General features: G+C 45.4%; 1 protein-coding gene across 1 annotated transcript; it reads right to left on the reverse strand.

Moving 5' to 3' along the window:
* Nucleotides 1-3,203: 3,203 nt before the first annotated feature.
* On the reverse strand, nt 3,204-10,058 carry LOC102860928 (acyl-CoA-binding protein-like). The gene is made up of 4 exons (XM_006903387.1): nt 10,050-10,058; nt 9,049-9,166; nt 4,795-4,857; nt 3,204-3,277 (listed from the first exon to the last, which is right to left on the reverse strand). The coding sequence occupies exons 1-4, from the start codon at nt 10,056-10,058 to the stop codon at nt 3,204-3,206; spliced, it is 264 nt and encodes an 87-aa protein (XP_006903449.1).
* Nucleotides 10,059-14,884: the final 4,826 nt, after the last annotated feature.

Consider the following 14,884-nt stretch of genomic DNA (forward strand, 5'->3'; position numbering starts at 1 on the left):
AGGTGACTGGAATGCAAAAGTCGGGAACAAAGAGGAAGATTCAGTAGTTGGAAAACATGGACTCGGTGACAGAAATGGAGCTGGAGAGAGAATGATGGAATTTTGCACAATCAATGACTCATTCATAGCAAATACATTGTTTTACAACTAGGTTTTTTGTTTTTTTTTTAGACTGCAAGTCTTAACGAAACAGACTGCCTCATTTCTCTCCCTCTGAGTAGCTGGTGCGTTTGAACTGCCAATCCTTCAGTTAACAACTTAATGTTTAAACTGTTGAACTGCCAGAGATTTTGGGAATCCCACAGATTATTGCCATCTGTGGTTTAAGACTACTGCTTTCTGTCTGGTACTTATTCTTATTTCCCTATAAAGTTGTATGTGACTATCTTTACAACTACACAAAAATAGGGGTAACTGGACCTTCCCAGACAAGCCCTTCATCTCTGCCCCATGGGTATGAATGCAGTTAGATATTGCCTGTACAGATATTTGTAGCACAGACCTCTGTATTTATATATACTTTCTTGATATCTGCCATTTCTCATTTACAACAACAGTACAATGACAGAGCTCCCATAAGTACTAGTTGTAGGAAACACTCTGAAGGAAATGGATTGACTTTTAACTGATTAACTTTCTGCTAGCTACCTACATCAGATTACTACAAAACAGAGAATTCAACAATGTAAAATAAAACATTATTTTACATTATGAAAGCACAATCAGGCCACTGTGTGCCAAACCAATGAATCATAGCCTTGCCATGTTGACTCATAATATTAACTATCACAACTGCTAATTGAAAATTTGGCAGTTTGCTTCATGAGAGGAAAATGCAGCATCCTGCTTCAGTAAGATTACAGCCTTCTGGACTGTATGGGGGTATTTCTAGTCTACCCTATTGTGTTACTCTGAGTTGGAATCAACTCGATGGCAATGGGTTTGACTTTTTTCTTTGCTCGAGTCCTTTCAAAAGATAAGCTAGGTATAATCAGGCAAATAAGCAAACAAGGGAAGAAACACTTTGATCTGCTCTTCCCTGGGAAGTAGCAAGCATCCCTTGCCCTGACCCAGTCCCCAGGGGTAACCCAGGAGGGCTCTCAGAGCTGTTAAGGGCCCACTCCTGCTGATTATTTATCTAGGCTCATCATCATCTCCAAATACCTGTAATTCAATTTCCAACACCTCAGTCTTGGGCTGTTTGCACCACCCCCTTAACAATTTGACAGTCATCCCCCTGGTCCCTCCCACACTGTACATGTCAAATGACCTGCTGCTCAGTCTTTTTATGATGAAGAAACTGAGGCCGAGAGACCAGATGGAAGAAAGTTGATCCTGGAAATCACGGAGTAATGGGGGGGGGGGAGATCAAACATTGGGGACTTTGTTGACGCCTGCCTTTTAGTAACTAGTCTGCTAATAATCTTAGCAGAACCGATTGTAAACGCATTGCCAAGACTTTTCACCCTTTAGGCCCTTTTGTATGTTACTGAGTGTGGTAACCTCTGCAGCCCCAAGCAGTCCCTGTGCTGGTGAGTTTTGCCTGCTGTGGCACTGCTGTAAGGCTGCCTCAGTTGGAACCAGGGAGATCAGAATGTAATATTTACCAGCTAAGTGATCTTGGCCAACTGTAACTGCCAGCCTTACTGTTCTCCTGGGCAAGGGTAAACCACATAGACAACAAGCAGAGAACCAGCAATGGAAGACGACAGGCTGAACTGTGTGGCTGCAGTGTCTCTCCTTAGTTTCTTTCAGCCTCACCTGGAAATCAGAGCGCCACTTACTCTTTTCTAAGACTACATAAGGGAGCATCCAATCAGCAGGGTTTTGACAGTGGCAGTGGTCTCATTTTTCAACCCATGTCCCCCAGGACCAGGCTGGCTTTCTCTGTGACCTTCATCCTTTGCCACCCTCCTTTTTCCTAATGTCTCTCTTTCCTGAAGAGTAACGACTTTACTCATTGACTTTTGTCCTCCTAGCTGTTAGGACTGTTTGCCTGGGTCTTCTACCTTGCTCATCTGCTTTAGAATTGGGTGCCCTGCAGACAAATCTTTTTTCACCCTGCCTTCAGTACTGGACTGGCTGCAAGTGAAGCTTCAGGCAGCCCTCTGGATCTCTCTTAGTGTGGCTGAAATTAGGAGGGAGTGCTTGGCTCCATAATCAACTCTTGGTGCCAGCAGTAAAGAAGTCTAAAGACGAACTGCACTGGAGTTGTGATGCTGGAGAAGTCTTGAACATACCATGGACAACCAAGAAAACACTAAGTCTGTCTCAGAGAGGGTGAGACCAAGTTTCTTCTTGGAGGCTAGGATTTTGAAGCTCTATCTCATGTACTTTGGACATGTGGCCTGTGGCCAGGAGGGACTGGTCCTTGGGGGATGGAGGGACAGACAATACAGGAGAAGAAGACCCCGGATGCGATGGCTTGACATAGTAACTGGGGAAACAAGATTAGGTGTTTTGGAGTCAGTGAGACTAGCTCAGGACAGGGCAGGCTTCAGAGCTGTTGTACATAGGGTTGCTATGGGTCACAGGGGACTTGACAGCATATAACAATAGTAGTTAAGGAAAACCATTTGTGTTGTCTGTTTGCTCCCCACAAGAAGTGGGCTTACTCCAGGTACAAGCACATACTCAGGTGAGCACATAAAAGAAATAAACAAAAACCAAACCAGTTGCCATTGAGTGAATTTTGTCTCCTGGCAACCTCAAGTTGCAGAACAGAAACTTAAGAAAAATCTGTGGAATCAAGTTTCCCAGATTTTCAAGGCGGTGACCATTTGGGGAAAGAGAGCCAGGCCTTTCTTCTGAGGCACTCTGCTGGTGTACTTTTATCTGTTGACTAGCAGCCCAGTGCTTGAGGATCTGTGCCACACAGGGGCTCCACAGTGAGCAGAGTGGAGGGAGAGCAGAAACAATCATAGGAAATCTTAAGAAAAATGAAGTGAGACGGAAAGACAAAATGATTTCAAGAACAGAGCACTAGAAACTTAAAGTATCAAATGTACTTCAATTGATCTACAAATAAACTGCAGAGCACAAATCTGTAAGTTTTTGCTCTTAATCTGCTAAGGCCTCATTTTGGACAGCTTGAGGAACCAGGTTAATGGGTTATTTTCATTACTTCAATCGCAGTATTAGGATAAACAAGATGTTAACATCTGTTTGGATCCAAAGCTTGACTGATATCCATAGACTGCCTCTCACATTCCGTATTTCTTCTTCAGCTCCTCCACTTTGTCTACGTAAGCTTTCATGGCTTCTTCTTTGGAGGTACCTGTAAGAAAAAACAGAATTACATGTCAGGGAGGCAGTATGGTGGAGATACACTCTGCGCACCATACACAGACCTGGTCAAACTTGCTTAGTTTTTCATCTGTAAAATGTGGATTCCAGTACACACACCAAGTGCTGTGGGTGACACTGTAGGGTAATAAAAAAAGGGGAGTGGTTCGAACCCATGAGCCAGTCCTCAGGAGAGGGATGAGGCAGTTGCTTCTGTAGGAGTCTCTGGGGCAGCAGTCGTCTGTCCTCTAGGGTGACTTAGAGTTAGAATGGACAAGATAGCAGCAGCTGTGCAAGTACACACTCAGAGGCTTGGCAAGCATCAGCCACCGTAGTGGAGAGCTTGCCTGTTATGTGCTATAAAGCATGGAAACTGTCATCTGAAGCAAGGCAGCATAGAGGCCTGTGTGAGCATTTCAGGTGAACCTTGGGAAAAACATGTCCCAGGCAGGCAAGAACATTCTCCACAGGGAGTTGTGGTTTTACTGATCCTGGGAACTGAGTTGGCTGTGGTCCAGCTAATAGCTGTCTTGAGAACCATCACAGAAGCTGGTAAACTAAAGGTGACAGAACAAAACCAGGTACCCTCTTCTTCTCCCTGGAGAGAAGTTATGAGAAAAATTCTGGGAACTGAGCAAAAACATCTGGTTCTTAAAGGGAAAGGAGGCAAATTCTTATCATCTTGCACAAAGGGTAATGTCTATAAATGCAATGGTGCTGATAGGAAACCCCAGCTCCTGAATTTTATGAGCAGAAGATGGCATGGGAACCAGAACTTGCTCTACAACACAATGGCACCAGCAGCCTGTGATGGTACGAATCTTGAAAGGGCCGAGAGCACGCAGGCATTCCTCTCCCAGTTACTTGCAAAGCCTGGGAGTGCATTTATTATGTTCTGGCCCTTTCTGAACTCAAGGGTTTCTCATTTGCAGAAAAAAACAGAAGGCTTATTCAGAGAATAGTTCACAAGAACACAAAAGCTGCCTGGGACTTTGGTGCCAACTTTGGGTCTAGCTGCCACAGGTGGCATTTGATTAAGTGGAAACTGGGCTACTTCTTGGCTGCTGCAGCTCAGCATATAATGGCTTATTCACACCAAGCTCTGGCATGTGCCGGCAACTTGCCATGCATTAGCTTATTCCTTTTATGTGCCCTGTAGCTGGTAGGGGACTCTGGTTAAAGGGTCATTGCCTGGTCTCTTAGGAGAGGGGAAACTAAACACATCCTAAACCTACCCTAACCACATCACCTCCGAACTTGTTCTTCAGAGTTTTGGTCTCTTCTCTCCATCAATTACTACTGTACAGGGTTCGTGTTTTGGAAAAGGCAGTAGAGTGCTGACAAAAGCAGGTGGCCTAGTTTTTTCCCCATTTCTGGCACAAGTCACTGTGATTTTCAGCATGTGCTTCAACCACTTTGTTTTCTCCTCACACCCTCTGAACTCCGTAAAGAAGTCTTTAATTTTTGGACTTCACAGGCAGAAAAAAGTGATTAGAACTGGCAAATTACCTTTTAGCTCACTCCAGGCATCCCACTTGGCCTTCCCTTTGAAGTCCAACATTCCAGGCCGTTCTTAAACAAGGAAAAGAAAGACATTAGGAAGACTTCAAGTTCCATCTCACTCATCTTTGAAGACCTCTTTCTCTAGGAAAACTTTTTTATAAAAAAATTCAAAAGCAAAAAAATTAAGAAGCAATCCCATGTGCCTAACAAGCAGCTTCAATGATTAATTCATGAAAGGTCTTGCTCGATCCTTAGCCATTTCTGCCCCCCTACCTAAACATTTCAGTCTATATTTATCAAGTAACTCTTTAAAAATAGAATCCTAACACCATCTCTGGTGGCCTAGCAGCACTTCAATCCCAAAGGCACATGACTCAAATCTATCAGCTGTTTCTTGGAAGAAAGATGACTAATCTCTCTTGTACAGATTGCCTCTGAAAACCTGCTGGATGGACACGACCATTTACCACTTCTCCTAAAACCTAATAATTAAGGGAGCTCAGGTGGCCTAGTAGCAAGAAGCTGCACTGCAATCCCTGAGGTGTGTGTGCGCTTTGAATCCACCAGATGCTCTGCTGGAGAAGGAGGGACACATTCCTCCTGTACCAGTCAGATCCTATTTGACGGTACACACACACCAAAAAACCCAAAAAACCACCAAAACCAAAAAACCCCAAACTTCCCTTCCCCCCCCCCCAAAACACCCTAACAATTATAATTCAGAGTGGGTCAGCCAGACCCATGATCTAATTTGGCTGGCATATTTCACCCCTTTATCAATCCAGAGCCTCATTAGTTCCTAACCCAACTGTTTTAAAATAGAGCTTGTTCTCCATTCTCTCAGTTTAAGTCAGAGCTATGTGTCTGTGTGTGTTAGTGTGGAGGGGCATGTAAGTTCATCAATGAGGTTCCAAAGTCTCAATCCTCAGGAGTCCTGGGTACAGAGACACCTCTGTGTCCACACCTGACCTAGCAAGGGAGGGTTTCGTCAGTGTTCCTGGCCTGGTAGGCTAGACCCAGGTCTCCAGGTTGTGAACCCTTTCTACAACTTGTTGTATACCTAATCATTTCTCCAGATTTTACATTTGGTAGAAGGGGAGTGTAGCCCTCTAAATACGGGATCCAGGGAAAGGGTAGGTAGCTTTCAAGTGGGTCCCTGTGATCTGGAGCCCTGAAAAACCCAGAGACAAGGAGGGGCTGAGAAGGCTACGTGGAAGGTAGCTGAGGAGGCCTTTCAACTCTAGCGCAAGGTGAGGACTGTGGATGAGCATGATGTGGCTGATTCCCCTGGGGTTTCCTTTGGGTCTCTGCTAAGGGCAGGGAGGGTGGGCTGGACTGTCAAAAATCAAACTCAAGTGTAAAGGGTCTAGTTCACTGTGAGAAGAGTAAAGACATCTACTACTCTATTCCTCGGAGCTCTACTTTGGACTTAAAACTGGTTTAGTCCAGCAACAGTAGCAAAGTTCAACAGGCCAGCCAACAACTAATGCTGGGCAGGTTATGGAGAAATTGGAACTCTTATTCATGGCCAGTGGGAATGAAAAATGGTACAACCACTACGGAAGATGATCTGGTGTTTCTCAAAAAGTTGGAAACCGAAATAAAATTTGATTCAGCAAGTCTACTACTGGAAATTTATGCTAAAAAACCCCAGCTACAACTCACAGATGTATGCACACCCATGTTTACTGCTGCATTATTCACAACAGAAAAAAGATGGAAGCAATCCAAGTGCCCATCGATAAACGAATGGATAGAAATGCTATGGAACATTGAAAAACCATGAAACAGTAAAACACAACCCAACATGGGGGACCCTGGGATGGCATTATGCTAAGTGAAATATCTCAGTCACAAAAAAAACCAAAAACCCAACACAAAACAACTGCATAACATTGTTGATATAAAATAGGACAGACATGGGGGACTGGGAAAAGAATGGGGAGAGTGCATAGATAATGAACATTGCATTAGAGCAGATAAGGGGAAGAACTGTCTGAAAGGAATATATGACTATGCATTATATGTATGAGTACAATCTGGAATAAGGGGTACATTGTGGGCCGGGCTGAGGAGGAGGAAGGAATGGGGGGAGAAAATGGGCAATAGAGAAAAAACAAAAGCAAAACAAAAACTGGTTTAGCATAGTATATCTAATAAACCTTAAAGGAAATCAAACCAGTTGCCTTGTCAAGGAGTCTATCCCACTCATGACAACCCCTGGTGTGCCAAGCACACCTCTGCTGCAGTGGGATTCTTCTGAAGTACTTCCAGAGGGAAGAACCATTAATGTCATCCCAGGACTCCTTAAAGAAACCCAGATGGACACATCCAGTGTCTAGGGAAATTAGGAGGAAAATTGTTCTTCTTATAAGATAGTCTTTGTGTTAGAAGGTAAGTAACTCCAGAATCTCTTCACTTAAAACTTTTAAATGTAATTGGTTTTTAACAGGTAGAAACATTTATAGTGGAGCTCTGGTGGCTTAATGGTAAAGAACTGCATTGCCAGCAAAGGTATGTGGTTCAAATCCACCAGATGCTCTGTGGGGAAAAGATGGGCAGTCTCCTTTCATGTGATTTACTGCCTCTGAAATCCTGCTGGATGGTCAGTTATGGGTCAGTTCTGATGAGACTGTACACAATAATTCACAATATCTGCACCAATGGGCTTAAACATAGCAGAGGCTGAGTGGATGGTACAGGAGTGTGCAGACTTCCGCTCTGTGATCGAGTCCAGGTGAGCTAACACTGACTTTAACATTTATGTGATTTAAAATGCAATCCTGTAAAAGATAACATCATAAACTTTTCTCCTCCTTTGCTCCCAGCCACCCAATCTCCCTCCCTAGTGCATTACTGTTACCAGTTTTCTAGGTGTCTTTGTGAATTGTCTGTTCATTCATATCCTTGCCCATTTTTAGTCTATTTCCTATTGATTTGTGGGATTTATAGCTAAAGACAAGTTTTAAGCCATACTATGATTCCATGCTTATAGATCTGTTAACAATTGATTTGGGAAGCCCATACTCATTACATTCCTGCAGTCCTTTTTCAATGACAGGCTGAAGATAAGACCAAGAGAATAATCTTAGTGCCTCAGCATCTGAGAACCGTCCAGTCTCCCATGTCCTTTCAGGGAAGCATGGTCTGGGACACCTGGAAGGGGCTGCACCTGCAGCCTCCCCATCCAAACCCAGAGAAGCAGCTTTCACCACTGCTTCTGCAACAACAGCAATGTTCCACATCTGGAAGGCCCACCTGATTGAACTACAGGTGTGTCTGGTATGACTAAGAGCTTGACTTTTGCTTCTATTTCATTTGAACTATTTTTAGTTTAAATTTCTATAGTCACATGTGGCTTGTGGCTACTGTTTGGCAGAACCATCTTAGCACCTCTTGTCAAACTCATTCAAAGCCTTTTCCCCTGCCAGAGATAACCAAGATTTACACAGAAGTAAGCTCACTTTTGCCTCAATAGCTTTCCCAACCAAGGCCTACATGTGGAGCACAGCAGTGGAATTACCATTTCTTGGCATCACCTCCTGCCTCCACTTGGACTGCAGCCAGCTGACCTGCCCCGCCATCAACCGCAGTGAAGGTGGGGGCCATGCTGGCCCTCCTCCTGAAGGGGTGGGACTCCTTCCAACAAGCCAATACAAGGTGAGTCACAGTGTCTGTAAGGAAGGCACTGGTTCTGCTGCCTCAGCTTACAGGTATGTTTTGAGGGCTTAAAGACAGAATGAAAACTGTCCAGGACATTATGACAGTCTTCAACTCTGTACTAAGATTTTCAATAGGGAATAAACAGTCATCAGGATGGTAGAGAGAACTGTGCATGGGAGTTCTTCACTTCAGGCACAATTACTGGCTGCCAAGTGCTGCTCCAGTAGCACTGGCAGTAGCTTGTTCAACAAGGAAAGACTGAGCTGAGAGCCTGGAGCAATATCTTCAAAGCCAAGGCGTTTGCTTCTTCCTCCACAAATTCTTGATTACCAACCAGTTAAATTCTTCTAAACTAGGCTTTCAATTCTGCCACCTAAGCTACCAAAACTGGTCCAGTCTGAGAACAGACCTGTCTAGGAACATGGTCTTTCAGGTTGAATGCCAGGAACCTGTGAACAGCTCCTACACCCACCAGAAGAGTAGGGCCTCAGGTGGGTTTTGAGGACTGAGGTTTTCATACATCACAGGTTTCAGCACCCATTCAAGGCTGCTTAGTCGTCTGGCAAGAGTTTGCTTTGATGAGCTTAGTCCACATACCTGTGTTTATGTCGCCCACGGTTGCTTGTTTGTACCGGCTGTAGATGAACAACATCTCATCATCAGCTGGCTTGGTCTTGAGGTGCTTAACATCTTCAGCAGCTTTGTCAAACTCAGCCTAAAAGGGAGAGGAATGAGGTCTCCTGACATGGGTCCTCTACAGCGGAGTTTGAAAGGATAACTATGATGTAAGTCTTCACTTAGGTGCATGCCTTAGGCCTTATCCAGCAAACAGGACACAACATTCCCTCATCCAAACCACTAGCACAGCGCCCTCACTATAGCAGGTAATGGGACCAGAAACCAGGGTATCCAGTTTGGGACTGTGCTCTTACAGGCATGCTCTAGGCGGCAAGGGCAGCATTATTACTGCAGAGCCAATACCAAGGAATGACCAGGGAGCTAGTTAAGCCCTTATGGAAGTTGCAGTGGCATAGCACGTTGGAAATAGCTGTGACGGGGTCAGGACACGAGTGCAGCTGTGTCCAAGGCGTCCAGTGCTGAATCGGGGAAATGAAGGAAGACCCAGAGGCTGCTCCACACATAGAGATCCTGGATAAGAGTCCAGTCCAGCAACAGGAAAGACCTCTGGGTCACCTCTCCCCAGCTGAGGATCTGCCCTCTGGACACCGGGTAATCAGTCCCTCCTCCTAGCTGCTGGGCGCCCTGCCAAGGCGCCCTGGACAAGTTCTGTTTTCCGGAATGGGGATCCAGTTCTTGACTCTTTGATCCCTTGATCCCTGCCACCCTACTGCCTGACCCTTCCTCCTAGGACCCTAGCTTCGGACTTCTCTCCACTTGCGGACCTTGCCAACAACCGCGGGGTGGGCAGCGCTGCCGGGAGTCTCAAACAGGAAGTTTGGTCTCGGAGCTCTGCTAGGAGGGTCAGGGCTGGGCAGGAGTTCGCAGCCACGAGTGTGCAGAAAGGCTGCCCGACTCTGTGGAGTCCAGAGCAAGCTTCCCTTTGCCGCCTTCCCCGATCCTGTGGGCTCCCGCTGTACCTGAGACATGCTGCGTTCTCCACAGGACCCCGGAGGCGGCAGGACGACAAGGAGCTCTGGAGGGAACGCAGGAAGGCAAAGAGAAAACAGCTCTGGGAATGTCAACAGTGTCCGGCAGGGCAACCCTGAACTCTCCACTAGACTCAGGCGAGGCCGAGCAGCCAATCAGGAGCTGCCTCTTTGCTGGGGGCGTGTCCAGACCTTTCATGGGGCAGGCCCCACCCGAGCCATCCACACAGGATGCACATGCGCCAGGGGAAGGAAAGGGGCTGCAGGCTCCCCTGAGGGGAGGGTGGTGGGTAGCTTACGGAAGTGCGCATGCGCAGGAAGAGCGGAAGCAGCTGCCGCAGTTTGGTAGCGTGCGAGTGCGCACTGGCAGCAAGAGCGGAAGGGATGCGCGGTGCAGGTGGGAGTCACAGAAATGTGGTACTGTTTGTGTGTTGTGTTGATTTCAGTCTTGGATTTGGTGGAGGGCCAGCAGGGGCAGAATAGAGATGGTTGAGACCAAATAACTGAAAGGACCAGTTATCAGAAACTCAGTTTCTGGTAAAGTACAGTTAACCCCACCCCACCCGCTTGAGTGGTTTTTTAACAACCAACCAACCTCCACGTGTGGTAAATCCCACCCTGATTGATCAGCTGCCATAAAGTGGAATTCTTCTTTTTAAGGGCACAAGGGATTTTTCCTCATTCCTGTATCTGAAGTAACCGATAAGATTCAAATAGGTTTCCAAACTGTTTCCCTGAGCTATGGCTAGCCAATTGAAGGTGGACAAATAACCAAACTAGTGTGGATGGCCAATCATGGCGTGTATGATTGGGTAGGGGAGTTGTTGTTATGTGCCATCGAGTCGCTTGCGACTCATAGCGACCCTATGTACAGCAGCCCTAAACTCTGCTCTGTCCTGTGCCAATCACACTGTCTCTGACACTCCCATCGCAATTTGCCCAGTCACTGAATCAATCCACCTCATAGAGGGCCTTCCCCTCCTGCACTGTCCCTCCGCCCTCCCAAGCATGATGTCCTTCTCCAAGGACCAGTCTTTCCTCACAACACGTCCAAAGTATGTTAGAAGGAGCCTCAGAATCCTTGCCTCCAAGGAGCCACCCTGTTTAACCCTTTCCAGGACAAATCTGTTTGTTTTCCTAGCAGTCCATGGTGTTCTCAATACTCTTCTCCAGCACCACAGCTCAAAGACATCAATTCTCCTTCTATCCTCCTTGGTCATTGTCCAACTCTGATGTATAACAAGTGATTGTAAAACCCATGGCCTGTATCAGATGCACCTTAGTCTCCAGAGAGACACCATTGCTCTTCAGTACTTTGGAGAGGTCCCTAACAGCAGACTTTCCCATGGCAATGCACCTTTTAATTTCCTGGCTGCTGGTGCCAAAGACTGTTGACTGTGGAGCCAAGCAAACTAAAGCTGTGTACAATCTCAATCTCTTCACCATCCATCCTGATGCTGCCAATTGGTCCAGTGGTGAGAATCTTTGTCTTCTTGACATTGAGCCTCAATCCATATTGGAGGCTGCAGTCCTTGACCCTCTGCACCAGGTGCTTCAGGTCCTCTTCATTTTCAGCAAGCAGGGTTGTGTCATCTATCTGTATAACGCAGATTGTTGATAAATCGTCCACCAATCTTGACCCCACATTTCTCATAGAGCCCAGCCTCCCGGATTATCTTTCTGCATATAGGTTGAAAAGGAATGGAGATAGGATGCATCCCTGGCGTACGCCCTTCCCAATTTTGCACCATGCAGTGTTCCCTTGCTCTGTTCTGATGACTGCCTCCTGGTCCAACTATAAGTTTCGCATTAGAACGATCAAGTGTTCTGGGATTCCCATTCTTCTCAGAGTCAGCCATAGTGTGTTATGATCCACACAGTCAAATTCCTTTGCATAGTCAATGAAACACTGATAGACATTCCTCTGGTATTCCCTGCTTTCAGCCAAGATCCATCTAACATCAGCTACAATATCTCTAGTACCACGACCCCTTCTAAACCCAGCCTGGAATTCTGGTAGTTCTCTGTTGATGTGCTGTTCCAGTCATTTTTGGATAATCTTCAGTAAAATCTTGCTTGCATGTGAAATCAGTGAGATTGTTCTGTATTTTCCACATTCTGTTGGGTCACCTTTCTTTGGGATAGGAACAAATACCGATCTCTTCCAGTCATTTGGCCAAGTGGTTGTTCTCCAGATTTCTTGGCACAACTTGGTGAGCACATCCAGGGCAGCATCTGTTAACTGAAATACGTCAGTTGGTATACCATCTATTCCTGGAGCCTTATTTTTTGCCATTTCCTTCAAAGCAGCCTGGACTACTTCTTTCATCACCATAGGCTCTTGCTCATATGTTGTTTCATGAAATTCTTCTGTGTGTTGTAACAGAGGTATAAAAGGAGGAGCAGACATCAATTCGGGACTCTCGGCTGGATGTTGCTGTGTCAGCATGCGGGAGCCCGGGTTCAAACTCAAAATAAACTTTGTTAATTCGGCTAATTGGCTAGGTGATCTTTTTGGGGACTCACTCCGTTACAATAACAAGGGTTGAAAATTACTTAGTGAAACCTGCCCGACTGGAGGGCAGAGCATTCCACTTCTAGGGATGATTTCCAGAAGAGGTCCAGGGGCCTCTTCGAGTAATAACTAAAAAGTTCTGACTCAGAAATACAAGAAAGACACCAATACCAAGTCAGAGGAAGAGAAAGAAACTGAGGTTTATTAGATGTTCATATATGAACGGGTCGGGATAGACCCCTCTATCTTACAAAAGTGTTTATATAACCTTTGGGGAGTGGGGTTTAAACAGCTGATGAGTGCATTCTTTCCAATGGATGTACTGTGACTTTTGGCCATCTCCTTTGTCTCCTGTATTTTGTCCTTGAGTCTGTTGTTTTGCCACATTCTTTGAGAGACTTTTTTTACTGCTATATAGCCGCATGCATTCCTATTTCTATTGTTATATTGCCTCAGTCTTTGTTAAAACCAGTTCTGATTAATCTCCTTTATCAGCATGTCCTTTGCCTTTCCCTGTCAGGGGGACCTGACCATGTGAGTTCCACCTGAGCAGTGGTCGCAGGCTGCCACCCCCATGGTGTCAGCTTGCAGTCCTGCTTTTGCTGCAACGCATTGCTGTGTGAGAGGCTACTCTGATTTGCCTGGAGCCCGTGCTCGATGAACACGGGTCAAATGGCGCTCTGATAGATGCTTGCTAGACTCTCACCAGGTAGAACGGACTGTTCTAGACTCTTAGACATGCTTCGCCAGGCTGGCAGTGGACTTTGGGAGGTCTGGAGTCCTTGAAAGTTGGCGAGCCCAAAGGCCTCGGGGTTCTAAGGAGAAAGATGGCGCTGCCCCGCACCCTGCCAGTCTGGAGGCCCTGCTGGGAGTCAGAACTAACTCCACAGCAGTGACTTTGAATTTGTGACGTTTAAAGGAATTTTATTCACAGCATCTCCTAGAGTTGATCATTAGTGTTCAGTGCCTGAAACTTACTCTTGAAATATTTTTAAATTCAGGTGGAATAAGCCCTTACTTCTATTTTGGTTCTTGTGCACGTGTTTTGATTTTCTTTAGCTTCAGTTTAGACGTGCACTTGAGTAATTAATTGATGGTGTGTTCCACAATCAGCTTGGTTTTCACTGTTGCTAATGAGCTTCTTCACAGATAGAGTGAGTCAGATTCCTATGTAGTTCGAATAAATCATTGTGCGCCGTACAATCATTGTATCATATCCAGCGTCATTACCATCACCCCGTCTGTAATTTCTGACTGCCACATCTTATTGTTTCCAACTTTTGCATTCCAGTCACCATTTATGACTAAGTGTCTTAATTGCATGTTTGGTTCATTTCATACTGCAGAAGTTGATAGAAATCCTCAATCTCCTCTTTTTTGGCTTGAATTGTTGGTGTATATATTTGAATAACAGTCGTATTAACAGATCTTGCTTGAGTGTGTATGGATGATAACCTATCACAGCATTGTATTTCAGGGTATATCAAGGTATAGCATAGTCTTTTTGACTATGAATGCAACACAATTTTTTTCTGAATTTTTCATTCTTAGCATAAGAAACGAAATTACTACCTGATTCTAGGTGGCCAGTACCAGTCCATCTCGGCTCTTTAATGTCTAGATTGTAGATCTTTATGCATTCCATTTAATTTTTAACTTTTGTCATTTTCACGTGGCTTCCAATCTGGGCTCTCTCTCCAAAACCGTAGTTTTCAAAGTCCTGTTAATTCAGAAGTGGATGGCCAAACCTGCTTCCTATTCTGTCTTACTCTGGTACATCTGTTAAAACCTGTCCGCTATGGGTGACCCTGCTGTTATTTGAAACACCAGTCCAGCATTACAGCAACCTGCAAGTCATTCAGTACAACATAACAGGTGCTGTACTCAAAAGCAAATGACAAAAGCATATAAGTATGTAAGGTATATTAGTGGGAACATGCTGTCACTACCCCAACACAATAAACCAACACATAAGCCCTGTATTCATAGAAACAATCTGTAAAACCAAGTGGGTGTACAAATACAGCATGTGGCAGCCCCTTCTCAGGTCTCTTCTCTACCAGGTCAGGGAGGCGGGGGAAGATGATGGGGTAGGGTGAGGTGGACAGGGGGCAGGCCTTTCATTATTAGGTTGCAAGTGAAATATTTTTTTGAGGGGGGGGCGTTTCCATTCATTCATTATTGCACTTTTCTCCCCTTCCAACCCTCCCCCCTAGTACATTACCTTCTTGGAAAAGTAAAAGAAAAATTCTTTCATTGTTTTATAAACCCTCCCCCAGGTCCACTCCACTATGCAGCCTTCTCTCTGGAC

Source organism: Elephantulus edwardii, unplaced genomic scaffold (assembly GCF_000299155.1).
Source record: "Elephantulus edwardii isolate Elephantulus edwardi_28Jun2011 unplaced genomic scaffold, EleEdw1.0 scaffold00621, whole genome shotgun sequence".
Taxonomy (NCBI): domain Eukaryota; kingdom Metazoa; phylum Chordata; class Mammalia; order Macroscelidea; family Macroscelididae; genus Elephantulus; species Elephantulus edwardii.

Excerpts from the sequence above, each read along its gene's own strand:
- LOC102860928 (XM_006903387.1), bottom strand. Across the intron at positions 4,858-9,048 it reads CGTGGGCGACATAAACACAG|AACGGCCTGGAATGTTGGAC; the intron begins GTATGTGGACTA and ends TCCTTGTTTAAG. Across the intron at positions 3,278-4,794 it reads TGCCTGGAGTGAGCTAAAAG|GTACCTCCAAAGAAGAAGCC; the intron begins GTAATTTGCCAG and ends TTTTTCTTACAG.